The sequence below is a fragment of the Lissotriton helveticus genome, chromosome 6, assembly GCF_964261635.1.
Source record: "Lissotriton helveticus chromosome 6, aLisHel1.1, whole genome shotgun sequence".
Classification (NCBI taxonomy): domain Eukaryota; kingdom Metazoa; phylum Chordata; class Amphibia; order Caudata; family Salamandridae; genus Lissotriton; species Lissotriton helveticus.
Window position 1 is genome coordinate 1,064,571,543 of NC_136067.1, and position 16,813 is coordinate 1,064,588,355.

The 16,813-nt window shown below is 47.0% G+C and overlaps 1 protein-coding gene across 1 annotated transcript in view; it reads left to right on the forward strand.

The window, feature by feature from the left end:
• PLG (plasminogen) overlaps nt 1-16,813 on the forward strand; it is a 301,774-nt gene that overhangs the window by 207,703 nt on the left and 77,258 nt on the right. Inside the window, exon 11 of the mRNA XM_078648716.1 lies at nt 6,371-6,540. Coding sequence (XP_078504842.1) covers nt 6,371-6,540 — 170 coding nt within the window. The remainder of the gene's footprint in view (nt 1-6,370; nt 6,541-16,813) is intronic.

Here is a 16,813-nt window from a genome sequence, read left to right on the forward strand (position 1 = left end):
TGGGGGTCCGCCCGAGCAACACGTCTCCATCCGAACTATCGGATGTGGACGGACTACAGTAATAACTCCCTGCTTGCGTTTGTGAATGAACAGTAGGTGGTTACCTAACATTTAGTTACAGTATAATCAGCAGTATGTCAACACCTTTAGTTGCAAGTGCCCTTCACGAGCCACGTTCCCGGTGAGCACAATGGGAGGGGAGACCGAGCATAAGCAACTGCCCCACAAAGAAGGACAAGTAATACCAAGTGATCAAGGGCCGACTTCCCGCATACGAGTACAGCATGTGAGGTGTGGAGTAGACCCGTACCCGCAATACTGCATTGACACAGTTAAGTGCGCCCCCACCCTCCACCCTCCCTGTGCTGGGGTAACAGGTAATATACAGTGTTTGGCGCATTTGTTATTAATCATGCGTCTACGCACGATATCTAAATTTGCTAGTCCAGGACATTATATTAGTGCACCCACATTGTGGCCTAGTACCAGACAAAACCAGTTGTTCCCACCGTATAACATTAAGTTCGACGATGTCTAATTTGTGGGTGGGTGGAAGCTGAATCTGAGTGTAGAGTACAACCCCTCTGCATCAACTAGCGTATACATTCCTCATCTGACCTGTGGACCTCACCACGTGCAAGACAGCGTCTTCAGTGCAGTTTGGCCAGGTTTTCGCCGTACTTGTCTGCAGATTAAGGTCTCGTGACATCCACTCCCTGTTTGCGACTCACCCCACTGCACATGTCCGTAGATCCGCATAAGTAACTGTCCAAAGTGTCAGACTTGCCGTCGGCAGTGAGTTTCATTCGCCTCGAGGGCTCCTGTTGGGTAGCGTCGGTGCAATATACTAGGCATAGCAAGTTCTCTGTTCCATTATGTGGACATTTGTGGCAGTTGCCAGGTATGACCTTTCACTCAACATCCTCCTCCTGGTCGGCGCCTCTTTCATTTCTACGTGAAGAAGTGATCTTCTTGATAAAGTCGTTGGCCGCTTTAGGTGAGTTGAGCAACGTTGATTTTCCTTTCCAAGTCACTTTCAGCCGTGCAGGGTACAGCATAGCATATTCTACCTTCAGATCACGCAGCTTGGCTTTTGCCGTGTTGAATTCTCTGCGGGCCTGTTGGACCGCTATTGTAAAGTCTGGATAGAACTCTAACTTGTTGTTTTGAAACGTAAGGTCCTTGTGGTCGAGAGCCAGTCGCAGAATCACGTCCCTGTCTCGGTAGTTCAGTACTCGTGCGACAATCGGCCTGGGTGGAGTACCTGGTGGCGGACGTGGTGCCAATGTGCGGTGGGCCCGTTCCACGATGAACACCTCGGACAGTGAGTCTTTTCCAAAAAGCGTCGTACATAGTTCCTCCACATACAATTCCATCTTCCCGGTGTTTGTAGATTTCGGTACCCCCGCTATGCGAATATTGTTGCGTCTCGATCTAGCTTCCAAATCTTCTGACTTCGATTTGATGACTTCTAATATCTTCTCGAATCCCGTGCATTTGGACGTGCTCGTTCGTGCTTCATCCTCCACAGCAGAGATTCGTGTTTCCGCCTCGTCCAGCCGCTCGCCGTGTTTGTCCATTTTCGCCGCCATATTGTCTACCCTGGACGTGAGATGATCCAATTTGCCATTCATGTCTTGTAGTGTGGATTGGATAGACTTCAGAATAGCTTCCATGTTACTTGCCGCCGCACCCGGTGCTTCCGCTTCGGTATCCGAGTGTGATGAGGGAGTCCTGGTGGCCCTGCGGGTTTCGAAGCTGATTTTAGTCTGCTGCTTATCTGGTTTGCCCATCTTGTGTCTAGCCCCACCGGGTCGTAGCAGAGCGCGGTACGGTGCAATGGGCTGACTGTAGCCGATTAAGTTCGTCGATCACTGCGAATTGGGAGCGCCTCGGCGGTTGATCTCGGTTTTCTGTGGGTCAGCGCCTGCACCTGGGTCCGTCGCGCGTAGTACCGTAGAAAACCTTTGGTCACTTTAGGGCCGGCACCCGAACATACCGTTCGGTCCGGTAGTGGCCTCCTCGCAAACGCTTGTATGGCAGAAGTCTCCCGTCTGTGCACGCAATTTACAGATCGCGCTTGGTGCTCCACACACACTCAGGCCTCACCGCGTGTCTCACACGCCTCGAGTCGACGGTTGGATATCCCTGCGCGGACTTTATTTCACAGCTCGTGGTATAATGCGTTCCTTGCGTGGCTCTCGCCCTCCCAGAAACGTGCGTCGCATCAGCTTGCCAACTGCTTGTCCCCTTGCAAGAGCAGTTCAAGCGTTGTTCATTTGCCACATCCTTAGATTATACTACATATGCCACAGCTGGGTAACAGGTCGCGCATAATGGAGATTGTAAGGGTTGTCGCATTCCAGCACCTCACCCACGCTTCAAACCTCTGAGCATTTGTGTGGCGTTGTCTGTTTTTGATGTAGCGTTCTTTGCTGTGATCCCGGGCGCTGTAGGCGTGTCACCATTAGCCACGAAACTGCACTAAAAATGGGTTAAGGAGATCCTTTAGTCCTTTACCGCCGTCATGCCGATGTGATGTTTCGCCCCTCTGTGCCTGCAGCCCTCTTGACTAGAGACATAGCCACCGCGCTTCACTGATTATGTCCCCGCAGGCAGTCACAGTGTGCCGGGTGAGAGTTTGTGCCATGAAGGTGCGGGACACCGTTGAGGAGCGCAGTGCAGTCAGGGCAGGTGCGGGGTGACAGTGCTCAAGGCTTCGCCGAGGCTGGGGTTTTCTCTGTCTTGCTGTGCTGTGTCCTCGGCAGTATGTGGTTAATACCACGGCAACAAAGCTAGCCCGGTGACCTCCGGCATGGTGTGGTTACCGATCGCGACGCTGCTGCGGGTAATGGGCGCCGCCATCTTGCGAACCGTCTGCGCGCCAAAATCCTGATGGTCACTTTGCCGATATTTGATTCTGTTAGCGCCGCTCAGGGGTTACGTGTTATGGGCGCTGCATTCGCGGGTGGATTAAAGCTGAGTGCATGGTATTTGAAGCCCAGTCCGTTTCATGCGCAAGAAGGCAGCGGGTGTCCCAGCCTCGCAGTGTATGTGCAGCTCAACCACGCTTAGCGTTTATTTAGAGCCCTCTTCTCTTGTGAATAATTGAAGGACCCATGCGCCTTACCGCTAGCGTGTGTCAGTCTGCGCCCATTCCGCTCCGGCATCGCGTTGAGCCTTCATGAACACTCACGCGCCCGCTGCAGAGTCCGTAGGGTCCGGGGCACAGCAACCGCCATCCTGCTTCGTTCCCGCTGACCTCCGGAGCCACAAACTTTCACAAATTTAGATGCGATGTCCTGCAGCTGGGGACCCCAGATTGTCCACGATTGTTCTCCACCTTTCTAGCCACCTCAGGATGTGGCTCAATCACATTTTCGGGAGCATAATGCGATTAATATAGCACGATGTTCAGTCCGTCCGGCGGAGCTGCCTGTTCAGACAACCATTCCGCAGTGCGCCCTCTAGCGCCCCCCCATATATCTACAATATTTAATCCACCCTTGATTTATTCAGAGGGTCACATACTTGGGCAGTTTAACGCTAAACACTAAAAATATTTGAAAAAAAATTGTATTTCTAATGCCTCACTGGATGGTCTCCTATGTACTTGAGGTGGGGGCTTTGATATTCCCCAAGTGCTATCAGAGATGATGATCTCTGAAGAGCCATCAGAGCTATATAGAGTATCTTCCCTCTCATTGCTTAACAATTTGAAATCATTATTTCTGCTCTGGAAGGTCTTTCTCTGACAATATTGCCACTATTTTGTGATATTAATGTTGGCACTCATGCCAATAGAAAAAGTAGAAAGCACATTTTTTGAATTTGTATGGCCTTGGAAATACTCTTATCAATGCTTACAATGTCTATAGTTGGTATATTAGCAATGCCTCAATAGCTATGTGTTTTTTCAATTTTGTGTTATCTCTATTTTTTCCAGTATTTTTATTACATGAAACAAACAGAGGAGAAATCCAGGACCTCCCATGTTGGCTGCATATTCACGTCACCCTTATGTCAGCAGGTCTTAAGACCTTGTCCAACTCTAATCCACAAAGAAGAGTTTTTTCTTAGTTTAGCATATCCCTATGCTGTATAAAACACAATATAAGGCAGGAATCATATGCACAATATAATAAACAATGGGAAGACATTAGGAAAGTACTACGTAAAATTTGACTATTTCCATAAAGGGTGGTTTGGTTCCTCCACTGAAAATGATCTGTCTGTAATGAAAAGAAGATTATCATAAGGCAAGGAGCAGTTACTTTCTCAAAGCCTTGGTAGACACTCAGCAGCATATATGGAAGAAGAGCACTACACGGGACATTCTCAAACATTTTGCGCTGGGTTAGCATCACAAAAGTGGCGCTAACCAGCACACAATGTTTTTTACTTTCTAGTGCAACACTGGTTTTGAGCTGGAAAGTACCCAAAAGTAATGCAAACCAGGGTGAAGCGGTGCTTTGCATTACTTTGCTTCAAGGGGGCGTTACATGGTTTGTACATGGGTGTTACTATGTAACCACCCATGCCTTTTGACGCTAAACCCTATAAACTAACATTAGCCAACAGTGTTTAGCCCCAAAAATTAACACAGCTGAAAGCAGGCGTTAAAAAAAGAATGTTTTGTATTTCTGCTTTCTTTTCCGACTTTGCATGTGCTCTACATTGTACTGCACACATACAAAGTAGGAAAAGGTTTTTCACGTGTCTAGCCATAGCATTTTGTATGAGAAGGATACACTTCCTGAACAAACCTTTGGAAGACTCAGGTATGCACCCTAGCGCTATGTCACTATGGTGTGTGCCTGGCGCACAGCAGCTGAAATCAGTGCCTGCACTAGGGAGAGAGGAGGAGAGAGTCATATCTCTGCAGCTATGGCACACTCCTGCTGGCTCCCTGTCACGCAAAGCAGTACAGCATTTTTGACTGACAATCTGGGCTGACACTGCAGATTTACAAACATTTTGCACTGGGTAGCAACACAAATATGACACTAAAGAGCACAAAATGTTTTTTTTCTAATTTACTTTCCAGTGTAAACTTTGATTTGCACTGGAAAGTACCTTAAAAGTAACGCAATGCTTTGCATTATTTGGCGTCAAGGGTGTGTTACATGGGAGGAACTTAGGCGTTTCCATGCAACCACCCATGCCTTTTGACCCAAAACCCTGTCTACAGATGATTGTAGACAGGGATTTTTGCCAAAAGTTAACACCACTTCAAAGAAGACATTAACAGGAGAAATGTTTTTATTTCTCCTTTCTCTTCTAACTTTGTATGCCTGCCGAACTGTGCAGCATGCTTACAATGTGTGAAAATCTTTAAAACTTGTCTAGGTATGGTGTTTTGTACAGGAAGGATACCTTTCCTGTACAAAACATATGCTAGGCTCAGACAAGCACCCCTAGCACTAAGGTGTATGCCTGGCGCACAATAGCTCAAATCAGCGCAGGCACAAGGGAGAGATATGGTAGATATGGCACTCTCCGTCTTCCTCCCTGTCATTCAATGCAGCGCAGTCTCTTTGGGTGCTAAGCTGCGTTGCATGTCTTTTTTGAAAATCTGTCCCAAAGTGAACCTCTTTGCACAAGCTGCGAAGCCTCAGAACTCACTAGCACCATCTGATAATAATAACTAAGGTTTAAAGGGAGACATAAACACAAAGGGAATGGAGCAAGCAGAGCAGAATTCAGGAACAGGTCTCAGGAAAGGAAGGAGAGAAAAAAGAAAGAGCAGACAGACCAACCTAACTATTTAACTATGAAACACTGGAAATTCGGCAAAGCAAATTTAAGGATCAAGGATTAAAATTATGCAACAAGTGTTTCAGCATAATAGGGACACTATGCTTAGCTTCCTGTGAATATCTGCCACACATTCCTTGTTTGTCCTTCATAGGGCTCTGTCCCCTAAGGATGACGGTGTACCTAACACTGTAAGTGGGTCAGAAGAACCAGCACCATACTTGCCAGAGTTGGCACGAAACCATGCTGGACACGACGATAGAGATAGAATCCCCTTTGCTAACATATTATCTGGCATGGAACCAACTCTAGATAGGGTGGTTCTGCTGCCAGTTGTGCAGAGAAAAGTTCTTTCATGTTTTGACAGAGCCTTTGTTACCATCTTCCATTAGGTCCAGCTAATACCCTATGTATAGTTTCCCTTTTCTGTTTTTAATAATATACTAAAGGTAGTTGAATTGGTATCAGTCAGTGGTAGGAAATTCTATACATGTCAGTTAGTCAGGGGTAGTAGTAGTGAGGTATGACGTATTCTAATTATATGTAACCTCTTCATTAAAGTCTACACATTTTTCATATAAATCACAAGGTCAGTTTACATTTAAATTTATAGGGGGCTGGAGAAGAATTATTGCAGGAATCCAGATGGCGACAATAGTCCCTGGTGTTACACTACGGATCCAAGTGTGAGATGGGAATACTGCAAACTACAAAAATGCCAAGGAACAGTAGTTATTGAACAGAAACCAATTAAGACCACGAGGGCACCATCAAATAAGCCAGGTGAGCAATAAAGGTGTAGATGATTTTATTATAATGGTTGCGTGATGGCTCAAAAATGTTATCTGGAGTTGATGTGCAATTATTTGAGAAGATGCTGAAGAGCTCTTTGAGAATCCAACATGTATAACTACATCAGTACTAACTGTATAACTATTCTTCTTAGAAAGGCTCAATTGTTTTTAGAAATTGAAAAAAAAACAAAGATTGGCAACACCAATGGGCCAGGCTTAGAACTGGAAGTGCTTGGATGTTTCCTTTCATACAGTCACTAATCCATCTGCCCAGGCACCCACGTCATCCATGCATTTAACCACTCATCCTTACTCTCTTGTGTACATTCATCCACAGATTGACACATTACTGCATTCACCCTCTCTTCCTTTCCAAATCTAACACACATACAGACCCATAAATTGATAAAATTCCACTTTTAGATACAGCCAGACAGACTGGTTTTGATGCCAGTTAGTGAGGGGGTGAGAGTGCTCTCAGTAGTGTGTGAATGTTAGTCTGCGAGGGATCTGCGAGTGCTGTCCATAGTGTCTTACAGCTAGTCCAATAGTGCTTCCAATAGTGTGTAACTGTTCGTTACAAAACCCTCTATTGTTCAATTCACTTTATCAAAAGGTCTTCACCCTACTTATTAGTCAGCCTGTATCAATCAATAACATATCGTGTTGCACTTGCATTGTAACTGAGAGCAAGCAATAAGCAATGACATATTTTGTTGCAGTTGCACTGTTTACTAAAAGCAGTCGAAGGCATGGAAGAAGAACATCAGGGAATAAAAATAAGAGAGCCCAGTGGACCTCATGCCAAGACATTCTAGGCACTGCAGGTCAAGACCACAGGGCAAAGAGTCTGGCACCCACGTCATCTTAGATAATATGCATGACAATCACCAAAATAACAACAGCTCAGGCACCATTTAGGACTGTGCAACTGGGAGGCATACTCTAAAGTAGATGTAGAGGTATTGTACAGCAAGAAGGCAGTGCTGATCAGGAAAGAGATGAGGATTTTCTAATAGCAGGCCATTTGGGGGCCATGGAAACATCCATCCTAGGTTTTAAAAGCCAACGGTTAAAGGTCTTGTATTTCATTAGTGGGAGAGTAAGTGAACTTCACAAAATTCAAGAATGTGTACAAGGTGTATGTCGATCCAGTGATAAAGGATACAATGGATTCAATTTCCTCTCAAAATGTCATATGAAGCTTGACATGGGCAGTAACATCACCCTGTAGTGCATTAATGGAAGACGCTAGTACTCAAAGGTGCAAATTACACCATGTGTTTAGTAGCATGGATATGTTTGGGAGGTGTATAATCCTGCTGGCCTACTCTGCTCACTAACCTACACTCTTCATCATCTGAGTCATCCGAGCCATCATCTACATGTACTGAATACTGAGGGTACACCTTTGGTATATGCAATGTTGTGCAACATTGATCAACTGGCTATAATTTTACATGAGGCCTCTGTAATACACTGCAGAATCCTTCCACTCTGGTGCAGACATCTGCATCTTAGTTTCAGTAGGCCAGATGTTATCTCAAAGACTCAACCCATTTGTCTGTGTGCACAGTTACATCTCCTTTCCCTTGTAGTACGGCCACTGAGATATGCTGTGAGGAACCAGAGACTGTGCTCTGTCACCCAATACAATAAGATAGAGTATGAAAATGTTTGTACATTTGTTACATGCCACATGCTTATTTTAAATGTAGAAACTATGACTTACCCATACGGCGTCCATCACCAAGCTTTCTTCTGGCAAATCAATTATTTAGTCCACCGTGCCTGAATATGTGTGAGTTTTGTATAGTTTCTGGATAACATTGCACAATGTCTGTTCTGAGACAACTTGCATTTCAGGCAACCTGTACATTTAGGCTGGGTTTATTCTTGTGATTCCTGTGCATGCAATCACTTGCTGACGGTGGCCAAATAGGAATATGTGCATGTAGGAGAGTAGGGTCTGCTTTCCTATGGTCACCCCAATTTTTGCTTTTTGCTTCACTGGTTCTCAACTTAATGTGGCTGTGGGCCTGCTAATCAGACCCACAGCCTGCTGTTCTCTCTCTAAATTCACATACATGTACTTTAGGTACATCACCAATTTGGTACTGGACACTTTATCAGCCACTGTACAGTGTACTATAGGTACCCAAGGCATAGGTGCATCCAAGGCCTACCAGGGGCTGCAGCATATCTTTTGCCACCCCTGGCTGGTCATTTAAATCGACACAACTGGCTGATCACTCAGCTGGGGCAAGGTGGTGTAATCACCCCTTTCTTAGATATAGTATGCCTATGTCTAAACCTATATCTGGACACCTATATACCTATAAGTCACTCCTATGGCAGGCCTTAACAATCCTGGAGGCAGAGTCATTGGTTTTATGTGAGATGGTGCTCTAGCATGAGCTGAGCCTGTCTGCAGCTTTCGGAACCATTTCCTTATAGCTGTTCCAGGGTATTGCCATACCATATACTCTTAAGTGCATTATAATCCTCGCGGTTATTGCTAACTCTGGTTTGGCTTTATAAAAACATGTCGTGTAAGGTGTCATACACTTTGGAATACTACCCCCTCGCCAGTTCTGGTGACGGGGGTAGCATTCCACCCTTCTAGAGGGAGAAGACATGTTACTTTACTTAAACGCGGTTAATCCTAACCAGAGCCTCAGCATCACAAAATGGATGCTGCTGCCACATACACAAGTCTGGCCTCCTGCTGCTGACCGAAACCTGGCAGGGGAGGCTTGGACAAATAGATTCCTGTCACAGGGAGGTGCTACACCTCCCCAGACAGGAGATAGTGGATTGTAGCAGGGAGGTTTGAATGAAACTAGACACTGCCTGGGGCACACAAGGTATCCCATGCAAAATCCAGTCAAACCGGTTCTGGAGCACTCCAGCCCCAGCTCTGGCGCGAAACTGGACAAAGGGAAAGGGGTGTAACCACCCCCTTCCTGGGTCCCACCCATAGGAGGGACCTAGCAGGTAATCCAGCCCCTTGATTTGGAATAAAGGTAGGAGCTGTGCCAATGCACATCTGATTATCCTGACTGAAACGTATGAAATGAAACTCTGGACCCTTCGACATCCTACTCGATGTAGAAGACTGAAGAATCTCCCTTGTGGTCAAGGAGTGACCACCCTGTGCAAACAGGCACCATCCAGCGCCCAACGGTTTGCTTTGTTGTAGTTCCCGCCAAAACTCGAGCAACAGAGATCAACAAGACCCAGCTTCCCTGACTTCTAACAGCCCGATCCACAGTCCCAGCGAATCTGAGACCCGTGGAGGCGAAGTGTAGCGTGGAGCCGGCCATCTTGGAAAAACTACAAAGTGCTGACCGTGCAGCTCCCGAGGCTTCCTCGAAGCTGTGCATTGGGGTTTGAGAAGCCCCAGCCCTGAGCAGCTTTTGCACGGAAGTTCTCCCCTCCACACTCACCGAGTGCTGTGTGGGGCCCTTTTGCATTTTTCTGCTCAACACGTTGGTCCGGTCACTTGCCCGTTGGCTATTGACCCCAATACCGACAAACCTTTGAATTTATACTGCTCGTCTGGTTGCTCCGGATTGGCCTTTGCTCCCCTGAAAAGGAGCAATCTGTCTGACCTTGCTGGTCTGAACAAGAAGCAATCTTTGAATCCTGCGTGGGTTGCTTTTTCCAAGGTCTGTTGACTCCGATCCGGAAGCCGACATCGCCGACAGTGAGAGCCTTTGTGAGACAGCTCGTGATTCACTCATGGACATCCTCGGTGCCCCAGAGTCCACGTGGCAGTGGAGACAAGCTTCTCAACAACCACCTGATTGCGCCCGACATTGCCTGGTTACTTCCTGGTTCCATCCTGGTCACTGCTGAGTGACCCACACTCTGTCCCCTCTGCTTTCAGGTACTCTACATCTTCGATCCACCCTTGGATCCAACCGGACTCTTCTCTCCTGGCCGCCTGCAGCATCTTCATCTCCAGGCTCCATAGATCTACACGACGAAACCCGACACACTTTGGCACCTATGCACCCGCTTCCCGTGGGTGAGGTAACAATCTAACACCGGTGATCCTGTAGTGGTTTACACCTCTAGTGTCCTAGTTTAAAGTGGCTTGATCCTATTCCAGTCGGAAGACTCCTAAACCTGTAACTCGATAACTTTTACGCACCATTGACTTTGTATTGGTGCATGCGTGTGCTTTTAGCGCTGCACCCGAATCCCGCGGGCTACTCCCGTCCTAACTGCTGTTAGTCCAGTGTAGTCCCAGCGATTCCCAAGGCCCTAGGCCTTACCACTATTCGTAAGGTGATACTTATACCACTTTTTTAATATATGGTTCGAGTGGCCACCGGCCCTATCCATAAACGTGCAACTTTTGAATGTTTAATTGTGCTTTTGTTTAAACGCTTGTGCCTCTGCACTCATAAAGAGTACAGAGGATTATTCTAGTAATAAATACATATATTTTTATAATATATAACTTGTGTGGTGTCCTTTCATTTGATATTACACGATTGTATATGGTAAAACAGCTGGCTTCACATGTCCTCTTGAGTGTAGCCTGAAGGCTGCTTAGTCCATGCTACCTCTAGGATAGCTTGTCTATAAGGTTGACTTACAACCACCACCATAAGGGATTGTTTGGACTGATACAAGGTGCCCCCAGAATTGTGGACATCATACATCAGGCCAACTTCTCACATTGGTGTGCAGCGGTTGGGATTTGAGCTTGCTGTTGTTTTACCGTTGCAATCTTTATATCAAATTGAAAGATCACATTAGGTACTATAGGTACATATAAACAAAAGCTTAGCATACTTAAGTTCTACTGAACTTAGTAGTTGTAGATAAAAGGGAGTAGCACACCCTGACTACAACTCACTAGCAAGGTTCCAGTAGGAAAACACTTAGTGTAGGTAAGTGCATCACTTACACCTCACTAGAAGCATGTCTGGCACAGGTGAAGCTTCCAGCTCTCTACCTGTGGGAGGTGACCCAGCCAGGGAACCTTCCAGATATGCACATCTCAGCTTCAAGGACTTGAGTGGCTTGTGCCATTCAAGGGGGCTGAAAAAGGGTCACAACCCTACAATCTCCTTCCTGATAGCAATCTTAGAAAAAGATGATGTTGAGAAAGCTATTGCAGGTCCCACAGGGAACCCAGGAGATGAGGTAAATCCCCCAGAGACTGACCCCATCACTCCCATAGTATTGGATGAGGAGGTAGCAGATGATGAGTATTCAGATAATGATCAGAGGGATAACCAGGTACCAGTTAGGGAGCTTAACCAAGCTAACTGGGTCCTACATGGGAATGGAAAAGGGAACCACTTCCCCAGACCCAATAGCAGAATACTCCCAGGCAATAGAAGAGATAGATCCATTTCCAGGGACTCTAACCTTTCTAATGCCTCAAGGAACTCTCAAAGGGGAATGACTTCCCCCCAGAGAAAAGAGCATAAGGCCAGGATGAGAGCTGTCAAACTCCAGATAGAGAGGGAGGAGGTAGCCCTGGCCCAAGCTAAGCTTGCTTTAGCAAGGGAACAAAAACTGTGTGGGGAGATACCCACTGGTGGCAGCATTATTCCCAAAGAGAAAGACAGGTCATATGATACTAGAAACCTGACAAAGATTGTGCCCCCTATAGGGAAGGGGATGACATCCACAAATGGATAACTGCTCTAGAGAGAGCAGTTATGGTACAGCAGGTACCCCAAGATCAGTGGGCAGCAATCTTATGGTACTCCTTTTCTGAGAAAGGGAGAGACAAGCTCCTCACTGTTAGACCTGAGGATGCTGAAAACTACTCTGTCCTGAAGAGTGCTCTTATTGATGGGTTTGGCCTAACCACTGAGCAATACAGGTTGTTGTTCAGAGATACCCAAAAAGCTCAGACTCAGGACTGGACTGATTTTGTTGATGGTGCCACTAAGGCTCTGGAGGGTTGGTTGCTGGGAAGTAAAATCTCAGACTATACAGGATTGTAAAATCTAATAATGTGAGCACAGATCCTTAATAATTGTCAGAACCAGCAGTTGCATCAACCAACACCTTATTGACTCAGATCTGACCTCTCCCCAAGAATTGGGAAAGAAGGCAGACAAATGGGTCAGAACAAGGGTTAAGCAGAAACCCCAGAACCAAGGAGGTGATCAAAAGAAGGCAGACCAGAAGGGTGGAGATAAGATAGAAAAAGACCTGAAGTCTTCTTCAGGCCCCCAAAATAATTCTAATAAGGAGGGTGGTTCCCAGAATGGAAACAAGAAGAAGAAGAATGATGGTCCAAATAAACCTAGGTGCAATAACTGTAAATCAGTTTCTCACTGGGGTAGTGAGTGCACTAAGAAAAATCCAGTCCCTACCACTGCAGCCCCTAGGGCACCTGCACCCCCTAGTACAGTCAGCAGTGGTGGTACACAACCCAAGGCTATAGTGGGGTTAACCCTGGGTACTGAGATGGAGTCTGGCCTAGTCAGAATCCCTACTCAGGCAGTTCTGCTCTATGATGTGGACATGGCTATGTCCACTACTATGAGTCCCAATACTTTGGGCAAGTATAGGCAGACGCCTTTGATCAATGAGAAACTGGCTCAGGCCTACAGGGACACATGTGCCAGTGTCACTATGGTGACTACTAACTTTGTGGACCCTGGACAAATTGTACTAGGTGAGAACTACCTAGTGACCAATGCTAGCAATGCCACTACTACACATAGTGTGGCTGTTGTTAACTTCTCCTGGGGAGGGGTAACTGGCCACAAGAAAGTTGTTGTGAGTGCAGACCTCCCAGTTGACGGTCTTTTGGGCAATGATCTAGAGAATTCCTCATGGTCAGAAGTGGAGTATAGGACTCATGCAGAGATGCTAGGTATTTCAGCACATGTCCTTGCTGTAACCAGGTCCCAGGCCAAGAAGTGCCTACCTGAACCTGTGGTGGATCTTGAAACTATAGACCAACCACAATCCAAGAGAAAGAGCAAGAGGTTTAAGGCAGTGCCTTCCCACTTGCCCCAGGTTGAGGATCAGCCCTCTCAGGAGGATGATTCTATGATCCAAGAGGAGACTGTCCTGGAAGAACTTGAACCTGATCAGGTTGAGTTTCTGGGGACAGGGGGACCCTCAAGGGCAGATCTGGGGCAGGCTCAGTTAACTTGCCCTTCTCTTGAACCCCTCAGACAGCACGCTGCTGCTGAGGCTGCTGGGAATGCTCAAGGTACCCATAGAGTGTATTGGGATGATGGGCTCCTTTATTCAGAGGCTAGAGACCCCAAGCCTGGTGCTACCAGGAGGTTGGTTATACCACTGCAATTTAGGGGCTTCCTTCTCACCTTGGCCCATGATATTCCTTTAGCAGGACACTTAGGCCAGAACAAGACTTGGAAAAGACTTGTCCCACACTTTCACTGGCCTCACATGTCAGAGAATACCAAGAAGTTTTGTCGCTCCTGTGACACCTGCCAAGCCAGTGGCAAATCAGGTGGCACCACAAAGGCCCCCCTTATACCTCTACCTGTGGTGGGGGTGCCCTTTGAGAGAGTTGGGATAGACATTGTTGGACCAATGGATCCCCAAACAGCATCTGGGCACAGATTTATCCTGGTGGTAGTGGATCATGCCACCAGGTACCCAAAGGCAATTCCCCTGAGGACCACAACAGCTCCTGTTGTGGCAAGGGCCCTACTTGGAGTATTCTCCAGAGTGGGCTTTCCAAAGGAGGTCCTTTCAAACAGAGGTACCAACTTCATGTCTGGATATTTAAAAGCAGTGTGGAAAGAGTGTGGAGTAAACTGTAAGTTTATCACACCCTACCATCCACAATGCAATGGGCTTGTTGAAAGGTTCAACAAGACCCTAAAGGGAATGATAAAAGGGTTACCTGAAAAGCTTAGGCGAAGATGGGACATCCTTTTACCCTGTCTGCTCTTTGCTTACAGAGAGGTCCCACAGAAGGGGGTTGGCTACAGCCCTTTTGAACTTTTGTTTGGCCACCCTGTGAGGGGTCCATTGTGTCTTGTGAGGGAAGGGTGGGAGTTACCTCTCAAAAAGCCCAAACTTGATATTGTGGACTATGTACTTGGTCTCCGCTCCAGGATGGCTGAGTACATGGAGAGAGCAACCAAAAACCTGGAGGCCAGCCAAGAATTACAGAAAGCTTGGCATGACCAAAAGGCTGTTCTGACTGAGTACCAGCCAGGGCAGAAGGTGTGGGTGTTGGAGCCAGTGGCCCCAGCAGCTCTCCAAGACAAATAGTCTGGACCCCACACCATACTTGAGAAAAAAGGAGAGGCCACCTACTTGGTGGACCTTGGCACCCCTAGTAGCCCCCACAGGGTGCTCCATGTAAACAGATTGAAGGCATATGTGGACAGGGCAGACATGGGTTTACTCATGGCTACAGATGGGGAACAGGAGGAAGAGAGCGACCCTCTCCCAGACCTGTTATCCCAAAACCCTTATGATGGTTCAGTAGATGGAGTAGCCTTGGCAGGCAGCCTCTCTGACCAGCAGCAATGGGACTGCAGACAAGTGTTGCAGGCTCATAGACATGTGTTTTCTCTTACACCCAGTCAAACTAACTGGTGCACCCATGAGGTGGACACTGGTGACAGTCTGCCTGTGAAGAATAAAATCTGCAGGCAACCTGATCATGTCAGGGATTGTATAAAGGCTGAGGTGCAGAAAATGCTTGAACTTGGAGTTATTGAGCCATCAGATAGCCCCTGGGCCAGCCCAGTAGTCCTTGTGCCAAAACCTCATACCTAAGATGGAAAGAGAGAAATTAGATTTTGTGTGGACTATAGAGGTCTCAATGCTGTCACTAGGACAGATGCTCATCCTATTCCAAGGGCAGATGAGCTCATAGATTAATTGGCTTCTGCCAAATTTCTGAGCACATTTGATCTGACAGCTGGCTATTGGCAAACCAGGTTAGCTGAGGAGTCTAAGGCCAAAACAGCATTCTCTACCCCCAGTGGACATTATCAGTTTGTGGTGATGCCCTTTGGTTTGAAGAATGCACCTGCCACTTTCCAAAGGTTGGTGAATCAAGTCCTTGCTGGGTTGGATAACTTTTGTGCAGCATATCTAGATGATATTGCTGTCTTCAGCTCCACCTGGGAGGATAACCTGATCCACCTGAAGAAAGTTCTGGAGGCCCTGCAAAAGGCAGGCCTGACTATCAAGACTACCAAGTGCCAGATAGGGCAGAGCAAGGTTGTGTACCTGAGCCACCTAGTAGGTGGGGGTCAGGTTCAACCATTGGAGAGCAAGATCCAGGCCATACAGGACTGGGCTCCTCCAACTACCCAGACACAAGTCAGAGCCTTCTTGGGCCTGACTGGGTATTACAGGAAATTTGTAAAGAACTATGGGTCCATTGTGACACCATTGAATGATCTGACATCCAAGAAGATGCCCAAAAAGGTTTAGTGGACAGTTAGCTGTCAAAAGGCATTTGATGACCTGAAGAAGGCCATGTGCTCTGCACCTATCCTGAAGAGTCCTGACTACTCCAAAGAGTTCATTGTCCAAACAGATGCTTCTGAGTTGGGGGTGGGAGCTGTGCTTTCACAACTTAATGTAGATGGTCAAGACCAGCCCATTGCTTTCATCAGCAGAAGGCTGACCCCTAGAGAGAAACGTTGGTCAGCAATTGAGAGGGAGGCCTTTGCTGTGGTTTGGGCCCTGAAGAAGCTGAGACCATACCTGTTTGGCACTCACTTCCTAATTCAGACAGACCATAAGCCCCTCTTGTGGCTCAATCAGATGAAGGGTGAAAATCCCAAACTGCTCAGGTGGTCCATTTCCCTACAGGGGATGGACTTTACAGTGGAGCACAGACCAGGGACTGACCATCGCAATGCAGATGGTCTCTCCAGGTATTTCCACTTAGAACATGAAGACTTATCTGTTCAAGGTTAAGTTTAATGTCCCTGCATTTGGGGGAGAGTAGGGTCTGCTTTCCTATGGTCACCCCAATTTTTGCTTTTTGCTTCACTGGTTTTCGACTTAATGTGGCTGTGGGCCTGCTAATCAGACCCACAGCCTGCTGTTCTCTCTCTAAATTCACATACATGTACTTTAGGTACATCACCAATTTGGTACTGGACACCTTATCAGCCCCTGTACAGTGTACTATAGCTACCCAGGGCATAGGTGCATCCAAGGCCTACCAGGGGCTGCAGCATATCTTTTGCCACCCCTGGCTGGCCATTTAAATCGACACAACTGGCTGATCACTCAGCTGGGGCAAGGTGGTGTAATCACCCCTT